Source organism: Ptychodera flava, chromosome 11, assembly GCF_041260155.1.
Source record: "Ptychodera flava strain L36383 chromosome 11, AS_Pfla_20210202, whole genome shotgun sequence".
In the NCBI taxonomy this organism is placed as follows: domain Eukaryota; kingdom Metazoa; phylum Hemichordata; class Enteropneusta; family Ptychoderidae; genus Ptychodera; species Ptychodera flava.
The window spans coordinates 43,414,512-43,436,300 of record NC_091938.1 but is presented as its reverse complement, the minus strand read 5'-3'; the positions used below and the strand labels follow the sequence as shown (position 1 = coordinate 43,436,300).

The window sequence follows — 21,789 nt, the reverse complement described above, 5'->3', positions numbered from 1 at the left end:
CTGTACCATTGAGATATTGCAACAGAAATCCTGAAATATGATTTCTTGGGTCAGAAAAGGGAAGGAAAACATCGAGTGCACTGAGGTGTAAAGTAGTGAATGCTTATATCATAAGTGCTGGAAAAAAAAAACACATAAGAATTGCTTGTGGTAAAAACATTTGCGCTGCCTGTGGCAGCATGCTAGCAAACAATACATGAGAATGAAGTTTCCAAAATTTTACTCTTTTCAACTGCATTGTGACAGTTCCTTTTTTATTTCTGTCTGTTATGAGTATTTTTTTTTCTCAAGCCATTATAGGCTTAATTTTTTTCTTTTATTTCACCTGGTAACATTTTTTTTTCTCAAAGTCCTCCATACCTCCCCCCCAGAAATCAAGTGGCTCTCCCCTAAGTGAGTCCCTGACCTGTACGGGCCAGTGGATTACTTCCTCAGTAGAACTGATATGCCTGCTGGTACCGGTGTTTATCGCCTACGGAAGCCATCATTCTTCAGTGGATCAAAGGCGCCCTTCGTACCAAAAAATACTCGACAGCCGCAAAAGTGCATCACTGTCAACTTAATAACTATAGAACATATTGAAATACACAGTGAAACGTTCACAACGTAAAAAATGTGCCCAGACCGAGAAACAAGATGGCGTCCGGTTCGATCAGACTCAGATTTTGTCCTAAAGTTGTGCGCATGCGCAGACGGTAGCTTTAACGAAAGCGAGTCAAAATCAAGTAAATATAAAATAAAAATGGATAAAAATATTGTTTAAAAATAATACAAGGCATGTATCACCAAATTTTGAACATTTCTGACGGCATTTCAACTATACGAACACCCATGCCAAACATCACAATAATCAAATCAGTGGTTTTGAGGAAAAATTGAAAATAGTGGTTTTCACAAAAAAGCTAAAAAAGTGACTTTAAAATGATTCAATCAAAAAAAGAAAAAAGACCGTTTGAGATACATGCCCAAGTGACCACCAGACCAAATTTCAGAAAAAGTTACTGAAGCGTTTCTGAGATACCTGCGTCCACAGCATACGGCCCACTATGTTGGGCATATCGGGCCGCGCCATCACATTAGTACCTTGTGCCCACAGGGCACAAAGTACTAACAAAATGGCAGTTCTGCAGCCATATTGGATCCCATCGCAAGGTTAACTGATACATGCATATGTATGCCATAGTGCTTTGCCTTTGTGCCAAGTTTGAACAGAATAGGTTCCAGGATGTTTGAGTTATGGTTCAAAGACATGAAAAAATCGCAACAAAATGGCTGCCTCACGCTCATATTGGATTGTATTGCAATATAATTCGACATGGATATGAAAGCCATAGTGTAATGCCTTTGTGTCAAGTTTGAACAGAATCAGCTCAAGGATGTCTGAGTTATATGGTCTAAAGACATGAAAAATCGCAACAAAATGGCTGCCTCGCGCCCATATTGGATCGTATCACAAAATCGATGTACATCTGTAGGTCATAGTGCTATGCCTTTGTGCCAAGTTTGAACAAAATTGGTTCAGCAGTGTCTGAGAAACTATTGATGACGGACAGACGGATGGACTGACGCACGCACGCACAGACGGGACCCAATCTGTAAGTCCCCGCCAGACTTCGTCCGCGGGGACTAATAAACCTGACTGATATCATCCTATGCAACATGAATACTAGCTTTCAAAGCAATCAGACAAGTTGTTTCAGAGCAGAAGATTTTTTTACTGAAAACTGAAAAAATTACCCCAAAAATACAAACATGCAGATTTCACCACAGTTTGTATACACCTAATTTAGAATGCCTTAAGGAACCTGCATGCCAAGTTTCTACCTATTATCTGACGTCCGGTCACAGAGTTTTAGCAATTTGCAGGATTTTTTTTAGCTCATTTGCATGTTTTGACACTGACATGTTCATTTGAACAGAAGTTCATATCTCCCCCCTGAGTTGAGTACACCTATCCACCAAATACTAAACATATAGGCGCTGCAGTTTTGGAGTTTTTGATATGCATGTACTAATAGTCGACATACCATACATACATACATATGCATAAACAACATGCAAATGAGATGCAAATGAGACTGATTCACCTTAAGATAAGTTCTCTGTGTTATATACATACCACATGTGACTTAAAAACTGACTAACATATATACATACATACATACATATATATACAGACATGCAAATGAGACCAATTTACCTTAAGATAAGCTGTCTTTGGTTAAAAGTGTTTATTTATGGAAAGTTCTCTCTGCCCCTCCTCTCTTTCTCAATATTTTTTATCATATCTTCTTAAATTGTGTACTGAAAAGTTGAACTAAGTTGAGAACATTAGACTTGGTTAAAGTGTGATGTGTCATGTACTGCACAATTATCAATGAAAAGATAAGTGAACATAATAAGTGACGTAACAGTACCTGCCAACAAAGATATCCTCTATTGGATCCCAAAATGGATCGTGAGTCTGAAAAAGAACAATACATATAACATCATTATAAAATGTGAACAAAAAAACAATGTCAGCCCCCCCCCCCCCCCCCCCCCCCCCCCCCCCCCCCGATATGTTTCTGGTCAGCGCGCGCTTCACTTGAACAACAGCGCATCACCCTTTTTTTTCCTGGTTTGTGGCCAGCGGCCGCGGCAAACTACATACTGATTACTATGACACCAAACCAAACGGCTGACTGCATGAACAGTTTAAATGTGACTATATTAATAAAACTACCAGATATGAACTGAAAATGCTCACGTGTTTCATACAGTTATGTGTAAATTTGAACCTTTGCCACATGTTTGCAACTTCATTGAAAGTATTATGATCAACATAATGAACAATTAATCACCGCTGATTAATTCTCAAAGGTCATGAAGTATACAAATATGTAATTAGCTGAAATAAAAATATTAAAGTTCATTGACTGCTGTCATTTATATAGCAAGTGTAATTACCATTGGCCAAGTCCTTCAAGCCATATATGCCGAGCTGTGAAAGCTCATTAGATATGCAAATTGTAAATTAGCTGACATGAAAATTTGAAATGACTTTCGATATTGTTTTAACCAGGTATAATCATCAATGTTGTCATGTTTTGCCAACTTTGATCAAGTAAATCCCAGTATATATCCCTAATAAGCAAAGTTCATTAATATGTAAATTAGGAATTGACTTAAGTAAAAATGCTTAATGATTGTCAATAATGTTGTATCATGGTATCTGCAATATATGTAGCAAGTTTTGTCAACTTTGGTCAAGTCAATTCAGATATATATCTCTAATTAGGAAAGTTCATTAAACATGCAAATTAGGAATTTGCTGAAGAGAAAATGATTAATGACTTTCAATAATATTGTATTACAGTGTCTGAAATGTACATAGCAAGTTACATCAATTTTGATCAAGTCAATTCAGATGAATATCCCTAAGTATGAAAATTCATTTAATATGCAAATTAGGAATTGGCTGAAGTAAAAATAGCGTCAATGACACTGTAGCTCCCATCCTGGACTATTTAGTGTTTGTTCTCTGGTCAGATATTTGAACATGTGTGAAAGGGATAAAGTGCATGAAGTGAAAATACTTAAATGAAATGTACTGGAGACAGTGAAATATGTTTAATGTAATTATTCAGAATATAAAATGGAAAAAATACAGAATTAGATATATCGAATACTGTGATACAACCATTAACTCAACAAGTCATTTACGATGACATAGTCCCCACTTGTAATAGGAGTACTAGTCTTGATGGGGCAGGAAAATGTGGTCATTAAGAAGTATCACCCTTACGAAAAAGTCCTATAGGACCCAAGTGGGATTGACCGTGGTCCAATAGGAGTACCACAGGAACGGTGTAGGACAAGGCTGGTCCTATAGGAATGATGATTTTAAGTCCTATTGGACAATCCCATTGTAAATGAAATTCCAATAGGAACTTTGTGGGACCATTCTTGTCCTATGGGAACAATCCCTGAATGTCCTACAGGACAATCCTTTTGTAAATGACATTCAAGTAGGATTTATCCCAATCTGTCAGAATCATTAGCTTTTGCTGTTGCTCTGACAAAATTATTCTTACCATTCTCAGAGAGCAAAATATTTTGTAAATTAATTTGCAATTAATCTTTGGACTGGTACTGAAGGAAACATGGTTTGTAAAAATATTGCATTTTGCTATTTCTAGAATTAAATGAAAAAAAAATATACAAGCAAGCAAAATACATAAATAAATAAACAAACACTTAAGTCAATAAAATAAATCAATAAATAGGCCCAGCAATCAAGTTTACATGCTGGCTCATGCATACATAACACATAGTTACAATATCATTGAGTTTCCACAGACTGAAGACTATTACAACTACCAGCACTTCAAATTCATAAATGAGAATCAATATCACCTCATTATCTTAGCTATGTCTGATCAACACATATTTTGTACACCTTTTTAAAGTCCTATTAGACTGTCCTATTGCAAAACCTAAGCCCAGAATGCATTTGGGCGGCTGCAGTGCATTATGGCCTAGCATCATCAAAACAAGATGGCCGCTGCAGAACAGACAAAAGGGTCATTGTAGCTCTGAAAAATGACTATGTGGCAGCATAACCGGGTGTTTTACAGCTTTTATATCACTGTAGTACAGCAAAGTTAGGTAGGACAGATTATTATATGTCAGTGTTTTCCTTTTAAAGACTGAATAGTTACGGAAATAGCCAGGTTTACAACAGTCCTTTGTCTACTTGCCTGCTCATGATCCAGTGTATACCCATTGTGTGACTTCTAGCTTGTTGACTAGGCATTTCAGTCCACACAAAGAATATAAACAGGAGTGAAGTTTAAAGCCAAGGTAGCAATGTAGTTAGTGATTGGATACATATGGTCAAAATGCATTGATATTTATGTGAGACAAACGAGCAATGGAACAATGGGGTTGGACCCCCTGTTACATAACAAACAGGAAGTTGATATCTCAATGATTTCTATGCTGATAGAGCTCATTTGGCTTTTGAATTATTAAAATTATGATACTGAAAATTAAATGTTTTGTGTAACTTTTGGATACATTACATAGCAGCATCAAATTAACTTATCACCTAAAACAAGAGCCAGCCATTTAAAGCTGCAACTCAAAAATTTCATGAAGGCAGACCTTAATTTCTACGTGAATATGCTTCTGTAGTCTCAGCCATAATAGTTTAATTAGATAATTGTTACACACAGCTTTGTATAATATTTTTCTGATTATAGAAATAAAGTTTCTTTGTTCAAAAGTATATCCATTGCAAGTTCTTCTTTGCTCCCTAATGAACATTGAAACACCCACTATATAGCTTGTCTTCTTAGCGTCTTTATGTGTTAAATGCAAATGTTATTGTTTACATTTTAATTCTAGTCCAGACCAGAATTCATTCCTCAACAATAACAATGTCTACACATGTACAGGCTGAGTTCAATGGAACATTCTAATGTTCCAATTAGATTACCATAGGACTGTCTAATAGGACATATTATTATTAGACTACCATAGGACTGTCTAATAGGACATGTCTAATGTTCCTATTGGACTACTATGGGACAGTCTCGTAGGACAGGTGTCACATTCCTATTGGACTACTATGGGACTGTCTCATAGGACAGGTGTCACATTCCTATTGGACTACTATGGGACTGTCTCATAGGACAGGTGTCGCATTCCTATTGGACTACTATGGGACTGTCTCATAGGACAGGTGTCGCATTCCTATTGGACTACTATGGGACTGTCTAATAGGATATTGTCTCAAAATACTATTGGACAATCCTATCAGACTGATTCCTATTGGAGTCCAATAGGACTTTTTTGTAAGGGTGTCGTTGTTCCCAATTTGAAACACATGAGGCATGTCTAAGTTATGGTTCTAAATCGGGAAAAAAGATCAGACCTCTAGCAGTATTGGCCAGCCAAGAAATACATATGCGCTTAATAAATGAGGTACAAGATGTGACATCTTAAGGTCTAATATCCTATCAAAATTGGAGGGTATAGAACTTGTGGTTACTGAAATATGCATATATATGTATAATCAATGTCAAAGGTCATCAAGGTCACATGACATTTTCAAAGAAAAAAATTATATTCCTAATTAATCCCTATATGCCAAAAAAATCAGATCTCTAGCTCTATTCACTTGCCCAGAATTAGATGTGTACATAATTAATGAGGTAAAGCGTGTGTTGTCATAAGGTCTCCCATCCTACTAAATACAAAGGACATAGCACTTGTGGTTACTTATTTATTGACATAAACATATATTTTAGGTAAAAGGTCATCGAGATCACATGACATTTGGTCAAAAAATTTCTCTCCTATACTTATCCCTATATACCAAAAATCAGACATCCAGCTCTATTGGCTCGCTCAGAATGAGATATGCGCATAATTATTGAGGTACAGTATGTGGCGTCATAACGTGTCCCATCATACCAAACATGAAGGGTGTAGCACTTGTGGTTACCGAGTTATGGAAAAATATGTATATTGGAGGTCAAAGGTCACCGAGGTCACGTGACATTTTGTCAAAAAAATTGTATTGCTAAGTTATCCCTATATACCAAAAATCAGACCTCTAGCTCTATTGGCTCGCTCAAAATTTGATATGCGCATAATTAATGAGGTACAATATGTGGCGTCATAAGGTGTTTCATCATACCATACATGAAGGCTGTAGCACTTGTGGTTACTGAGTTATGGACAAATATGTATATTTGAGGTCAAAGGTCACCGAGGTCACGTGACATTTTGTCAAAAAAATTGTATTGCTAAGTTATCCCTATATACCAAAAATCAGACCTCTAGCTCTATTGGCTCGCTCAGAATGAGATATGCGCATAATTAATGAGGTACAATATGTGGCGTCATAAGGTGTTTCATCATACCATACATGAAGGCTGTAGCACTTGTGGTTACTGAGTTATGGACAAATATGTATATTTGAGGTCAAAGGTCCCGAGGTCACGTGACATTTTGTCAAAAAAATTGTATTGCTAAGTTATCCCTATATACCAAAAATCAGACCTCTAGCTCTATTGGCTCGCTCAAAATTAGATATGTGCATAATTAATGAGGTACAATATGTGGCGTCATAAGGTGTTTCATCATACCATACATGAAGGCTGTAGCACTTGTGGTTACTGAGTTATGGACAAATATGTATATTTGAGGTCAAAGGTCACCGAGGTCACGTGACATTTTGTCAAAAAAATTGTGTTGCTAAGTTATCCCTATATACCAAAAATCAGACCTCTAGCTCTATTGGCTGGCTCAGAATTAGATATGTGCATAATTAATGAGGTACAGGATGTGGTGTCATAAGGTCTCCCATCATACCAAATATGAAGGGTGTAGCACTTGGGGTTACTTAGTTATGGCCATATATGTATATTTGAGGTCAAAGGTCATTGGGGTCACATGACATTTTGTCAAAAAATTGTATTGCTAAGTTATACCTATATACCAAAAATCAGACCTCTAGCTCTATTTGCTGGCTCAGAATTAGATATGCACATAATTAATAAGGTACAGGATGTGATGTCATAAGGTCTCCCATCATACCAAATATGAAGGGTGTAGCACTTGTGGTTACTGAGTTATGGACATATACTCATATTTAAGGTCAAAGGTCATCGAGATCACATGACATTTTGTCAAAAAATTTGTATTGCTAAGTTATCCCTATATACTTATTTTCACTTTGTTTAGTGTGATTAGATATTATTTTAGCTGAAAAAGGGTCCAGGGAAAGTAAGGAAAATCCAGTATTCCACAGTGTAACAATTGGCTGAAAATATAAAATTTCTTTCAGTCTCTAGAATCCGAAACCGAATCCGAAACCGAGTCTAATTTCAGCATCGTCTAGCCAGAGTGTAACGTGGGGATAGCGCCCTCAAACCACAGATACCGGCTTCCCATAGACTACCATGTATCAGAACATAGGCCAAAGTCCCTGAAGCTACTATAGACATGGATACAAAATTAAGTATTTCCTGACTGTATGAAATTATCTCACTAAGGTCATCCTAGGGACTTGTAAACCAAATATTAAAGCTGTCTGACCAGCGGTTTTGAAAAAACAAGCGACTCAACAGTTGACAGAGCTCTGCTGTGTTATGTAGAGAATAACCTTTTGTGACACATGTATTGATGAAGAAGGTGGATATCTTTGATAGCTCATTTCAGGATGGCCTGACCAAAAATGGAAAAAAAAATCCGTAAAAATTCAGATTTGCATATTTTAACAAATCTAAGTTGGGTTATCCCTAGGGACCTGTATACCAAATAACAAAGCTGTCTGACCAGTGGTTATGAAGAAGATTTTTTACTACAAACGCCTTTTTTGGCGCTAATTTGCATACATACATACATACATACATACATACATACAGACTGACAGTGCACGCCGGATGGATACCCATCCCAATAGCTTCTATAGACTATATTAGTCTATAGTCTATAGTAGCTAATAAACGAGAGTTAATTACATTCTAATGAAAGTAAACAAGACTTGCTTAAATCAAGATTTACGTCATAAAAAATAAAAAAACAGCATATCTGTCAGGTTATAAAGAATCTTAAGCTGGTTACCTTTATCAGTATTTTCATCCTATTAACCAAGCACATTTTAACTTTCAAATTAACATTGCAGGTAAGTTCTGTTGAATAAGTTGAGACTGTACATACTCAGTGAAAGCACACTGAAGAGATAAATGTTTGAAACTTAAGAAGTTCAAGGTCATCAAAAGCATTATAAGGAATCATGTAACTTTCATTGCACTGTTTACACAGATTGCATAATTGCTATAAATAGCACATAAGGAATCTTACAGCCAAGCTTTACCATAAAAACCCTATCACTTTGACCACTCTTTTAATTGACCACTCTATTTTTTTCCTCAAAAAGTAATTTTATTTTATCCTTACCAAGTCAACCATAAATGGAAATTAGAACTTTCTCTATCTCTATTGACTATTTTGAGCAATTTCTTTTAAATAACATACAGGGCACAATAAATGACGGTTCAGAATATGTCAAAGTTGGGATTCCGGAAAGTTGCCTTTACATGTTTTAATCCTCCGAGATGGTAAGCATTTCACTATGAACTGTCAAAAAAAGTTGAACTTTCTGATAATTCTACACTAAAATTATTTTGGCTTGGATGATTTCCTAATTAATTCAATTATTTAAAATCATATTGATTATTATTTTCTGGGTGAATTGATAGGGTTTATACAGTACAAGAATTACATACAATGTAAATCAAATTTTGATCAAAAATGACGAAAAAATTCCTTAAAAATACACGTTTGTATATTTCATCACAATTTGAACAAATCTAAGTTGGGTTACCCCTAGGGACCTGTATACCGAATAACAAAGCTGTCTGACCAGCGGTTATGAAGAAGAATATTTTTTACCAAAAACGCCTTTTTTGGCATTAATTTGCCTATTTTCAACAATATCAAAAATAAAAAAAAATAGTTTCTCAAATCATATTTTTCATCTACACAACAAATATCAAATCAGTAAGTACTGCGGTTCTCAAGATATTTGAGTGGACGGACGCCTCACAAACGGACATACATACATACATACATACATACATACATACATACATACATACTGTTACGTGCAGAGAAAACGAACAAAAGGGTGAACTCAGCAGTTTCCGTTTAAACAAAATTTATTACGAAAACAAAACTAATTGCTAAGTCAGGGACAGAGTACAAGCTTTAAAAGTGTACAGACTACTTATCTCAGCTGGGACGGCAAAGCTCCAGTCTCAGAGTTGTAACAGTCAGTCGGATGAATGAACAGTCCTTTGGCTTGCAGGCTTGAAGCTGCACAAAGTCCACAGTATAAATCCAGCGTTGACAGTGAAGGCCTTGAAAAGTCTTGAGAATGACTACTGCTGGAGTTTAGTAACACACAAGAGACACGATCCCAAAAGTCTGACTGGAAGCTGAGCGCGTCCCTTTTATAAAGGCATATGAGAACAATCTAGAACTTTTATTGACATGCTAATTACTGTTCTAAAATTATCTCCGTTACACAACTAATCAACTTTCCAGAACATTCCAAACATGACTAATTGAATTCAAGGTTGTGAGGTCATTAAGGGCAGTGACCTTGGGAATGTTCTAGACTAATTGAACTCAGGTCATGATGAGTGTGGGGGAAATGACCTACATAACACACCCCCTCTTCAAAAAAGAAAATTTTTCGAAGAAAAATCTTTCTTTTACAAATGTAATCTTGAAAAGGATTTAAGTACTCACATTTTGTTTTACTCTAAAGTAAAATTTCTTGAAAGTGAACAACAATAAACTCTAAATACGAGAGAGACAGTCTGCAATTAAATTGTCTCTGCCTTTGATATGTCGAATGTCAAGATTAAACTCCTGTAACATTAAACTCCATCTTAGCAATCTCTGATTTTTGCCTTTAAATTTCTGCAGAAAAACAAGAGGGTTGTGATCAATATAAACCACTATTGGCTGATTTGAAGAAGTAACATAAACTTCAAAATGCTGTAAAGCTAATATCAAAGATAAACACTCTTTTCAATTGTAGAGTAGTTTCTCTGGGATTTGTTAAATTTGCGTGAAAAATAGCAAACAGGATGATCTATACCATGACTATCCTCTTGCAATAAAACAGCACCAGCAGCCGTATCACTAGCATCTACAGCTAATTTGAATGGCAAAGTGAAATCTGGTGCAGACAACACTGGGGCACTTTGCAGTATGGCTTTAAGTGTATCAAATGCCTGTTGGCATTGCTCTGACCAAACAAACTTTACTTTCTTTTTAAGTAAGTTAGTCAAAGGCTCAGCAATTGTGGAGAAATTTGGACAGAATTTTCTGTAGTAACCAGCCATACCGAGAAAGCGCATCAGTTGTCGTTTGCAGTTTGGTATGGGAAAACTTGAAATGGCACTGATTTTGGCATCAACAGGTTTTACCTCACCCTGTCCTACAGTATGTCCGAGGTAAGTTACCCTGCCCAACCAAACTCAGATTTGGCAAGGTTGACAGTCAACATTGCTTTGCTCAGTCTCTCAAAGAACTTCCGCATGAGCTTGATGTGTTCCTCCCAGGTGTCACTATACAGGACGACGTCGTCAACGTAAGCTGCACATCCGTCTAGCCCGGATATGACGTCGTTGATCATCCGTTGGAACGTTGCCGGAGAGTTCTTCATTCCGAATGGCATCACCTTGTACTGGAACAATCTGTCTGGTGTAACAAAGGCGGATATTTCACGAGCACGATCCGTCAGAGGGACTGCCAAAATCCCTTCAGTAGGTCAAATTTCGTCACATACTTGGCTTTTCCCACTCGGTCGATGCAGTCATCAATCCTCGGGATTGGGAAAGTGTCTGTCTTTGTTAAAGTGTTGACCTTCCTAAAGTCCGTGCACATACGATAACTGTGATCTGATTTGGGAACAAGTATGCACGGCGAACTCCAGTTACTTTTACTGGGTTCAATAAAGTCATTGTCCAGCAGGTATTTGACTTCTTCCTGGAGATATTTCGCTTTTGTTGGATTCAGTCTGTATGGATGTTGTTTTACAGGCTTACTGTCCCCAACATCAACGTCGTGATAGATGACGTTTGTCCTCGTTGGAACATCTTGGAACAGGTGTTTATATTCATGGAGCAGTTCTTTCACCTGTTGTTTGTTGTTCTGGCTGGAGGTGTGCCAACTTTGTAGACTCCAGCTTCTTCAGGATTTCTGAGTTCTGAAGCTTGACCGAGCCCAGCTTTGAGTTTAGAGTATTATCACTCAAGTCAGTTTCAGTATCACTATCTTCATAATGGTTTGAACTGACTGCACTGACAGGCTGAGTTATAGTAGGATTATCCCTATCCAAATATGGCTTAAGCATATTTATGTGACATAGCTGTTTTTGTTTTCGCCTGTCAGGTGTTATTATGATGTAATTTAAATCACTCAATTTCTTATCAATTAGATATGGCCCAAAGTAACGAGCATGGAGTGGTTTGCCAGGAATCGGAAGTAGAACAAGAACCTTTTGACCCGGTTCAAACTTCCGTTTTGAGGTGCTTTTATCATATTTGGTTTTCATTGACTGCTGAGATGACTCAAGATTTTCTCTGGCTAATTCACATGCTTTAGAGAGTTTTGTACGAAAATCTGACACATATTGCAAAATATTCAGACAATCATCATCGTCTGATAGGAATTTCTCTTTAACGAGCTTAAGTGGGCCACGGACTGTATGTCCAAATACAAGCTCAAATGGGCTAAAACCAAGAGACTCCTGAATTGACTCTCTAACAGCAAAGAGCAAAAAATGAATTCCTTCATCCCACTGCTTCTCTGTGTCAAAACAGTAGGTCCTAATCATGTTTTTCAAAGTTTGATGAAATCGCTCAAGAGCACCCTGACTTTCTGGATGATAGGCGGATGACCTATACTGTTTAATGCCTAGCTGATCCATTACTTGTTGAAAAATTCCAGACATAAAGTTGGAGCCTTGATCGGACTGGACACATTTAGGGAGGCCAAATAAAGTGAAAAATTTGACTAAAGCTTTCACTATAGTCTTTGTCTTTATATTTCTCAGTGGTATGGCTTCTGGGAACCGAGTTGATGTACACATTATTGTCAGCATGTACTCATTTCCTGATCTTGTTTTTGGTAGGGGCCCAACACAGTCTATTAGTATCCTACTAAATGGTTCTTGAAATGCAGGAATTGGCTGTAAAGGGGCCTTTGGAATGGTCTGATTTGGCTTTCCTACCATTTGACATGTGTGACAAGTTTTACAGAAATGTGCTACATCCTGCCTGAGATTAGGCCAATAAAAGTGACTGAGAATTTTATGATAAGTTTTCCTGACTCCTAAGTGACCAGCCCAGGGGGTTTCATGGGCCAGGCGCAATATTTCAGCATGGTAGGGCTTTGGAACCACAATTTGATGTTTTATAGCCCAATCGTCATCAACCAAAACATCTGGAGGTCTCCATTTACGCATGAGAATACCAGATTTTGTATAATAGGAAACAGAGCTATCTGAAGTTTTACCTTCATCATCTACCCTGTCAAACAAAGACAAAATATCTGGGTCTTTGTGTTGTTCTGCAATGAGATTTGATCTAGAAAATGTCTGACTTTGGTCAGCAGTTTTACTGGAAGTTGCAAATCCACGAGGGATAACGGAATGATCCGTGTCAAACACCTGACTGAGAAAGGTGTCATTTAAGTCAACATCTGTGACATTATTTTTGAGAGTATTTTGATTCTCGGAAGTTTTCTTTGACATGGCTCGAGTAATGGCACATGAAGGAAATAAATCGGGTATCTCTTGTTCAATCCCTTACGAAAATAGTCTGTAGATATTCTATTGAACTCTGATATTCTATAGAAATTCTGTATATTTTATGGAAATCTGATGGAAATATGCTTCCATTGAAATTCAATTGAAAATTTTCAATACAATTCTGTAGAAAAATTTAAATTTTATAGAATTGTAATGTGTATAGAAACTTTAAATTCTATTGAAGTTTGCTAATAATTTTCTGTAGAAAATCTGCAGAAATTAAACATTTTTTTTATGGAATTTTTCAGTTCAATAGCTTTTGTGGAATTTTTTTTCTGTTTTTTCCCCCACAGTTTACACTGTTTCAGACTTAAGTTCATTTTTTGCATGTTGGCATATGAGCTTTGATAAGAACTCAGTGACATATATATAGCTGGTTTCAATATGGAAAAGGTAGTGACATATACCTATGGAGAGTTCTAAGCACATTCTCGTGTACCCTTTAATTCTGAAAAGTTATTTTCATTTACACACACGTGCCAGGAAAATGTATACAGTTTCAATTGTACCATTCCTTTTGTACATTTCATGACTGTACACAGACCAACCTGACTCTCTTTGTTAGATCCTAGGTCAAGTGAGCTGACATGTGCCTTCGCTTTGTTATGCAAATAGTTTCCTGTCTTTACAATGGGCTGATTACATAATAGTGTAGCCACGCATTATTCATTTGAACTTGAGGCAGTCCACAGTGCACATGGCTCTTATAAAAAGTACTAAAGTTCAATTCCAAATTCCATGGAAAATTAGGATCCAAGGTCCATTAGCAAGATTCTAACAGTGTTATGGAGAAGGGAGCTCACTAATATGTCACAACTGTAAGGATCCACATTGCAGCATCAACTGAAAATTATGTGAGTTAAGATACACAACACTTTAATTATGCACTTGGCTGAGTTGACAACTCAAAACTGCTAGACTGGAGAGGTAGGCCTTGCATTCATATGTGTAGGTTGCTTTATATTTTGTAGTCCCTGTATGTTTCATCAAGTTTCGAACGATTGTTAATCATAATTCTTTTAGAAATAAACTACATGTTTATAATTTACTTGCTGCCTGATTTTTTGTGAGTTTTGCAGTAATTCATTGCATTGTATCTATGCCAATATCATAAGGTGGTACTCCTTACTTAATAAAAGTTTAAAACATATTGTTGTCATACTTTCTAAGAGATTGAACTCGTATAAGACAAACAACTTCTGTAAAAGAGTGCAGAAATTAAATATAGTTCTACAGAAATTCTACATAAAAATTCTGTAGAATGTGGTATAAATTCAATATAGTGCTACAGATATTCTGTAGAACGTGTATCGAATTTACATAGAAATTCTGTAAATTCTACAGAAATGATACAGAAATTCTGTTGAATTTCTACAGAAAAAGGGGGCCAAAACTCCATTAAACTCCGTTAATTTCCATAAAGGTTCAGTAGAATTTCTCTAGAAATTCTGTATCACTTTAATTGAATTTTGTCATCAATTTCAATAGAATTTCTACAGAAAATTTTCATAAGGGATTGGCTCTGGATCCTGATCTAAAGTAGGATTATCAGTCACAAGTGGATTAGTAATGACCTTGTCCCCAGCAAGGTCGTTTCCAAGAAGAAGGTGAATCCCTTCAAAAGGCAAAAAAGGCCTAATACCTAAAGTCACAGGTCCAGAAACAAAGTCCGAAGACAAATAGACATTATGGAGAGGAACAGAATGTAGTCATTACAATCTACCCCCTTAATAAGAACTTTAGAACCTGAAAATGACTTTTCAGAAAATGGCAGGGTATCTGCCAACAAAAGAGACTGGGACGCCCCGGTATCTCTTAAAATTTTGACAGGGGTAGCGGAAGAGAAATCACTAGAAAGTGATATAAAACCATCATGAATAAATGGTTCGAAAATACCCATAATGCTATCTTGAGAAGAATTGACCTTGACCTCATTAATTGGGGATAAGAGGGGTTTAACCTCAGAAAATGTGTTGCACACATTATTAGACTCTAATTGAGTTGATGAAGAAATAAAGCCGGTGGGCTTAGATCCACTTTGACCACTTTGACCTTCACGTTTTCTTTTCAATTTGAAACACTCTGACATTAAATGGCCGTCTTTCTTGCAATAATTACAAGAAAGTGTACCGAACTGTTTGTCAGAAGGAGATTGAGACTTGGGATCTGATGATGTGGGAGTGTTACTTGAATTTTGTGAACTGTTGTCATTTGATTTTCTACTGTCCTTTGAGAAATTCTTGGATGAAAAGGAGGAGTTAAATTTACCTGCATTGTTTCTGTATGAAAAGGACTGGGATGGTTTGCTGAGAAAGGAAGATTTGTGGGTCAATGAATAATCATCGGCCAAACGTGCAGCAACCTCCAATGTATCTGCCTTATGTTCATTGATAAACGTCTTGATGTCACTCCGAATGCACCTCTTAAATTCTTCAATCAAAACAAGCTGTCGTAATTTGTCATAATTCTGACTGACCTTTTCAGAAGAGCACCAACGATCAAACAGTTGTTCTTTTGTTCGAGCAAATTCAACATAAGTTTGATCCTTCACCTTCTCACAATCCCTAAATTTCTGACGGTAAGCTTCAGGCACCAACTCATAGCCCTTGAGAATTAATTCCTTCACAGAATCATAATCTGAAGCCTGCTCTACTGACAACTGAATGTAAATTTCTCTGGCTTTACCCACCAAAGCACTCTGCAAAAGCATAGACCAGGACTCCTTAGGCCAATTCAGGCTCTGAGCAATTTTCTCAAAATGGAGGAAATATTTATCAACATCCTTTTCTTGGAAAGGGGGAACTAACCTGAAATGCTTAGTGATGTCAAACTTGTCTGAAGGGAAGAATTTTCCTGACTGTCCAAGCTCTAAACGTTTTATTTCTACCTGTAATCGCTGTTCTTCTAATCGCAATTCCTTTTCTCTCTGTCTTTCTTCCATTTCTAACTGCATTTGTATTTTTTCCTTTTCTAATGCCTGTCTCTCTTTTTCCATTTGTAATTCTTTTTCTTTCATTTGTAATTCTTTTTCTTTCTGTCTTTCTTCCATTGCTAACTTTTCACGTGCCAAATCTGCCTGTATTGCTAACTCTAATTTTCTGAGTTCAAAGGAAGACTCAGGTTCATAATCTTTTAAGGCAGACTCCTCAAAATGGCCTGCATTAACTAAATGTTTTGCAATCTTGAACTGTATTTCTCGCTTGCGCATAGATCTTTTGACATCTACTTTAAGGAAATTTGCCAGTGCTATGAGGTTGTCTTTTCTGAGGGAATTAAATGTGTCCTGATCAAGGTCATCCATAAATTCGTCTGGTTTAAATTCCGCCATGATTGAATTTCGCTGAGTTCACAGTATACAGTAGTTTTGAAAAGGCTGTCAAAATGTTGTCAAACGGCTCAAAATATTCGTATCCCGGACGAGCCCCCAATTTTGTTACGTGCAGAGAAAACGAACAAAAGGGTGAACTCAGCAGTTTCCGTTTAAACAAAATTTATTACGAAAACTAAACTAATTGCTAAGTCAGGGACAGAGTACAAGCTTTAAAAGTGTACAGACTACTTATCTCAGCTGGGACGGCAAAGCTCCAGTCTCAGAGTTGTAACAGTCAGTCGGATGAATGAACAGTCCTTTGGCTTGCAGGCTTGAAGCTGCACAAAGTCCACAGTATAAATCCAGCGTTGACAGTGAAGGCCTTGAAAAGTCTTGAGAATGACTACTGCTGGAGTTTAGTAACACACAAGAGACACGATCCCAAAAGTCTGACTGGAAGCTGAGCGCGTCCCTTTTATAAAGGCATATGAGAACAATCTAGAACTTTTATTGACATGCTAATTACTGTTCTAAAATTATCTCCGTTACACAACTAATCAACTTTCCAGAACATTCCAAACATGACTAATTGAATTCAAGGTTGTGAGGTCATTAAGGGCAGTGACCTTGGGAATGTTCTAGACTAATTGAACTCAGGTCATGATGAGTGTGGGGGAAATGACCTACATAACAATATATACAGACTGACGACGGACGCCGGACGGATACCCATCCCAATAGCTTCTATAGACTATAGTCTATAGTAGCTAAAAAATTAAAACTGTGATAACTTCATTAATATGCAAGCCACGCCCACCAAAACCTTTTCAGTTCTAGCCATTTGAATTCTGAAGATGTCTACCAAATTTGACTGAAATACGTTCAGCCGTTTTTGAGAAAATGCACCAACAGACAGACAGACAGACAGACAGACAGACAGACAGACATCGCTGCGACATATGCTCACGTGTGTGAACACGTGAGCAAATAAAACTGACCCTCCTCCATCCCTTGAGGAGAAAAAAATAAATAAATAAAAAATAAAAAAAAATTCATATCGCCGCACCATTTTTTAAAGAAAGGCCTGACCAGAAACATTTTTTTTGGCCTAAGCTTGCTGTGGTATCATCAATGAGAATCTGAAATTAAAGGGAGGGGGTTGTCGGAACTGCACGTGTGCAACTTTCTTGTTTACAAACAATGTATTTTATGCATGATATCAAGATGCATCAAGTCAACATAGTTGCAACATTTAAATTTTACGATATTCATTGTGAACAAACATATTTTAACTTCCAGCAATCGCCAACATGCCCTAGATACAGTGTTTACATCAGTCATAGGGGTCCGTGGCAACCTTTGAGCAGAGTTCCGACAACTCCTTCCCTTTAACCCCTTGACTACCAAGGCCAATGTATTCCTATATACCAGGCCCCTTATGTAAATATTGATAAAATCTTGGATGTGGTCATTGCATGAACACTGCTTAGAGTAAAAATTAAGTAAGTACCAATAAACCATATATTTTCTGAATCAGCATGAAATTTCCCTCTTTTTCATACATAAATTTTGTATTTCCAGGTCACGTGACTGATCACATGACATACCATGTAACCAGAGTTGGCAAAGAATATGAATATTTGAAGCATCAGGACATGTTTTGAATCCATAAAATGACGCAAATTTGAATACAGTTGCAATTTTCATGGCATTGTCTTTACATATATGTAATAATAACTACCCTTTACTTTATTTATAGATGTACCTAATAAAGATTTTTTTCACAAAAGGCAGAGTAAATGAACCACAAACATCAGCATCTGACATGATTCTGTATTTGAAAATCAACACATTTTATATTTGTAAACGCCTGCTTTATGTCTTCCTTGCAGAAACATGCATCTAAAATGGTTATGATTTATCAAAAAACAATTCACAATATTTAAAAATACATTTTAGGGAACAACATATCACATGACCAAACACATGACCAGTCATGTGACCAGTCATATTGATAATATGGCTGCTATAAAATTCCACTGGCTTATAGTAAAAAATTGTATTTTCTCTAGTTATATTCACGAATATTGCTGTTAATAGAACATATTTACATATAAATAGTTTGTTTTCAATAAATAAACATTTCATTTCATTAAAAAAAACAAACCATAAACATCTTCGCGATCGTCCGTATTTCTGAAAACTGTAAACAATCAGCGCGACGCTTCTGTGATCAGCCTGACTTTTCAGGGTCGAGGTCATGGGTCACGACATTTGCTTCCTGATTTTGGCCATACTCGGACGTACGGGGGCACAATCACATTCAGGCCAGATCGAAAGACATCAATCTTAGTCGCGCTGCATGCCGACGCCGATATTACGGGATTTTTAGGGACAAAAACGAAGCAAATATGCCTATTTAACTGTGCCGGATATATCCGGCACTCAAGGTATATGGTAATTCAATATGGCGCCGGATATATCCATAGGTAGTCAAGGGGTTAAGATTGGAGTGTCTCAGAGAAAGACATTTATTTGAATTGTAAAATCTGTTTCATCGAAATACAGTTATTGGAGCAATAAAAATATCAAGGTTCAGTACAGCACCTCATACATGAAGTTTTGCTTTCTGTAGGAATTGTCTTTCATGTAAATCATTTAATTGCATCTATACATAATATGACATCAGCTTAATTATCTATGGCCCCAGTACAAACTGAACAAATTCGTTTTTTTAATTATAACAAATCTGTACACTGTACAAAGGCATCTACATTGAATCTTTCAAAAGCTATTTGTTCTTTTAGTCAGGTTAATTCTGTTTCCTTTATGAATGAACACATGCTTAAAGAGGCACTCCCACTTGGTAACATTTTTAAAGCACATTTTTTTAATGCCAACGGTCGATATTTGATGCGGCGACTGTGCACGGATTGCGAGATATCGATAAAACATGTCCTCAAAAAAGTAAAAGTTTGAATTCCGGTGGCCCACCTAAATTCAGCTTCCGAACATCGAACGTTCGGCACTTTTGCCATTGTCAACTAAGCTATGGAGTACGAGTCTACGTTGACTCTGCTGTACGCAACAGTACAACTCGCGTCGCTGATCGGACATGCCCTGAGTCTTACTGACAACGAAAATCAATTTTTGCTGATTCCACCAGAATTCGCATAGGTGACTACCACAGTTACGTGCGGTTGATACATAGCGGCCGCCGCGTGGTATGCATAGACGCACACCATGCGGCCGCCGCTATGTATCAAACCACGCGTAATCGTGTGGCAGACGACAAAATGTAGTCATCAGAGGCGGCTAAAATTTTACACGTAAAGACTGATATCTATGAGGTATTGGTTAAATATATAATAAACACAACTGATTGAGAATAATACAAATGACAAAAACTAAGGAGAAAGTTTTAAAAAAAACTTATCTGAGGTAAAGGCATAATGCTGTATATAAAGTCTTCGCAGTGGGAGGTAAATTAATTGCGTCGTTCGAACTTATTATGGACTCCCTAGAATATCGTCAATCAGCACAACAACATGGGATTTCGGTTTATAATCAGAAACGATCGTAAAACTTCGGATGTGAAAAATACGCTCGGGAAATGACAAGTTTTTATCGATATCTCGCGATTCGCGTGCAGTCGCCACGTCAAATATCGACCGTTGGCATTAAAGATATGTGTCTTAAAAATGTTACCAAGTGGGAGTGCCACTTTAACTGTGTCTTCAAAGTATATAAAGCTTATTCAATGAGAAAATAAAGCTTAACAATTCTGAACAATTAATCAAAGCAAGATTTAGCTGGACACTGTGTGTCAAACAGAATGCATTAGAAACATGGAAACATGACTATATACTGGTGTTTATACATATTGTGTACGCTTTACACAAACTTGATGCTTCTTATCATACTTGTAATGTTTGGGGCAAACACTGGTCATTCATCTTTGTACTTGATAAAATTCAGAGCATTCACCTTTGATATTTGGCCAACATGCAGTGTGTCATTTATAAATGTGCAAATGAAGTAAGTGTATGAGACAAATTTTCTCTCCAAGCTCTGTACACGGCACACAGCCTCAGTCAGCCTTTGCGCCATTCTTGCCATGTGTAATGATTCTCGATGAGTAGTCGTCTTTGTTATGGTTTCTTAATTAGTTAAGTGCCTGTTAATTGTTGTGTTTATGTTTTTTTATTATAGTAGGGAGTAGCGAACTGACCTTGGGACATCCAGTTAAAAGGTCAGTAGACATATCCAATGACACTCCTGGATTGCATTAATTCCTGTGCGTCTCTTTGTCTTAGAGTATGTATTAATTTATCACTTTTTCCGACAGTTGCTTTTGCCAACGTGGCAGCCCGTAGCAAATGTGCAGATCTTCATTTAGCTGCTGCAGATCGGCTTCAGAGCTGTGACAGCTCAAACCAGTTTTAATGCCAATCTGCAGAGAGTGTTTGGAGCTGTCATATCTATGGAAGATGAAATGCAGACTTGTGCAGCTCTTGGATGACCGGTCAATAACAGCCGTTATGCAGCTCAAAATCGTTTTAAGTAAAACTTTGTTAACACTATGCTTGTAACAGCTCCATGGCAGCATGAAACAGCTATTCACGCAGCTCACTAGAAGCAAAACATGAGCTGATGTAGCTATAGATGGGCTCATAAATTGAGTTTTCATTTTCGCAGAGTCTAAAAGTGAAGGACGGTCAGGTATTTAATGAGTTCAGTCCATTTTTAAATTAAATTTGCATACATCCGTTCTGTGATCTTTGCTCAGAAAATTGATCGATTACGTGTATACTGTGTAACAGCGTATTATTACATGTACATGCATACATAAAAACGTCGGTAAAGCCCTGCATGTGCGTCAATGAGAAGTTTGTATTACAGCTGCCCTATTAGTATATCAACGTGTCTTTCTTAGAATCATTTGTTCATTCGATGTTAATGTTTCAAAAACTGTGCTCCGTTTTACCTTTGTTATTTGTAGGTCCAAGCACCGCTACTTTATATAATTCATATTCACAGGCATGAAAACAAACCATTACTGTGTATTTGTCAACAATCACGTGTTTCAGCTCGA

The 21,789-nt window shown here is 37.0% G+C and overlaps 1 protein-coding gene across 3 annotated transcripts in view; it reads right to left on the bottom strand.

The window, feature by feature from the left end:
• The window catches only part of LOC139144565 (kinesin-like protein KIF28P), a 503,294-nt gene that overhangs the window by 197,851 nt on the left and 283,654 nt on the right, over positions 1 to 21,789 (bottom strand). For all 3 annotated transcript variants that reach the window (XM_070715275.1, XM_070715274.1, XM_070715276.1), the window contains exon 14: positions 2,418 to 2,464. In XM_070715275.1, the coding sequence (XP_070571376.1) occupies positions 2,418 to 2,464 (47 nt within the window). The remainder of the gene's footprint in view (positions 1 to 2,417; positions 2,465 to 21,789) is intronic.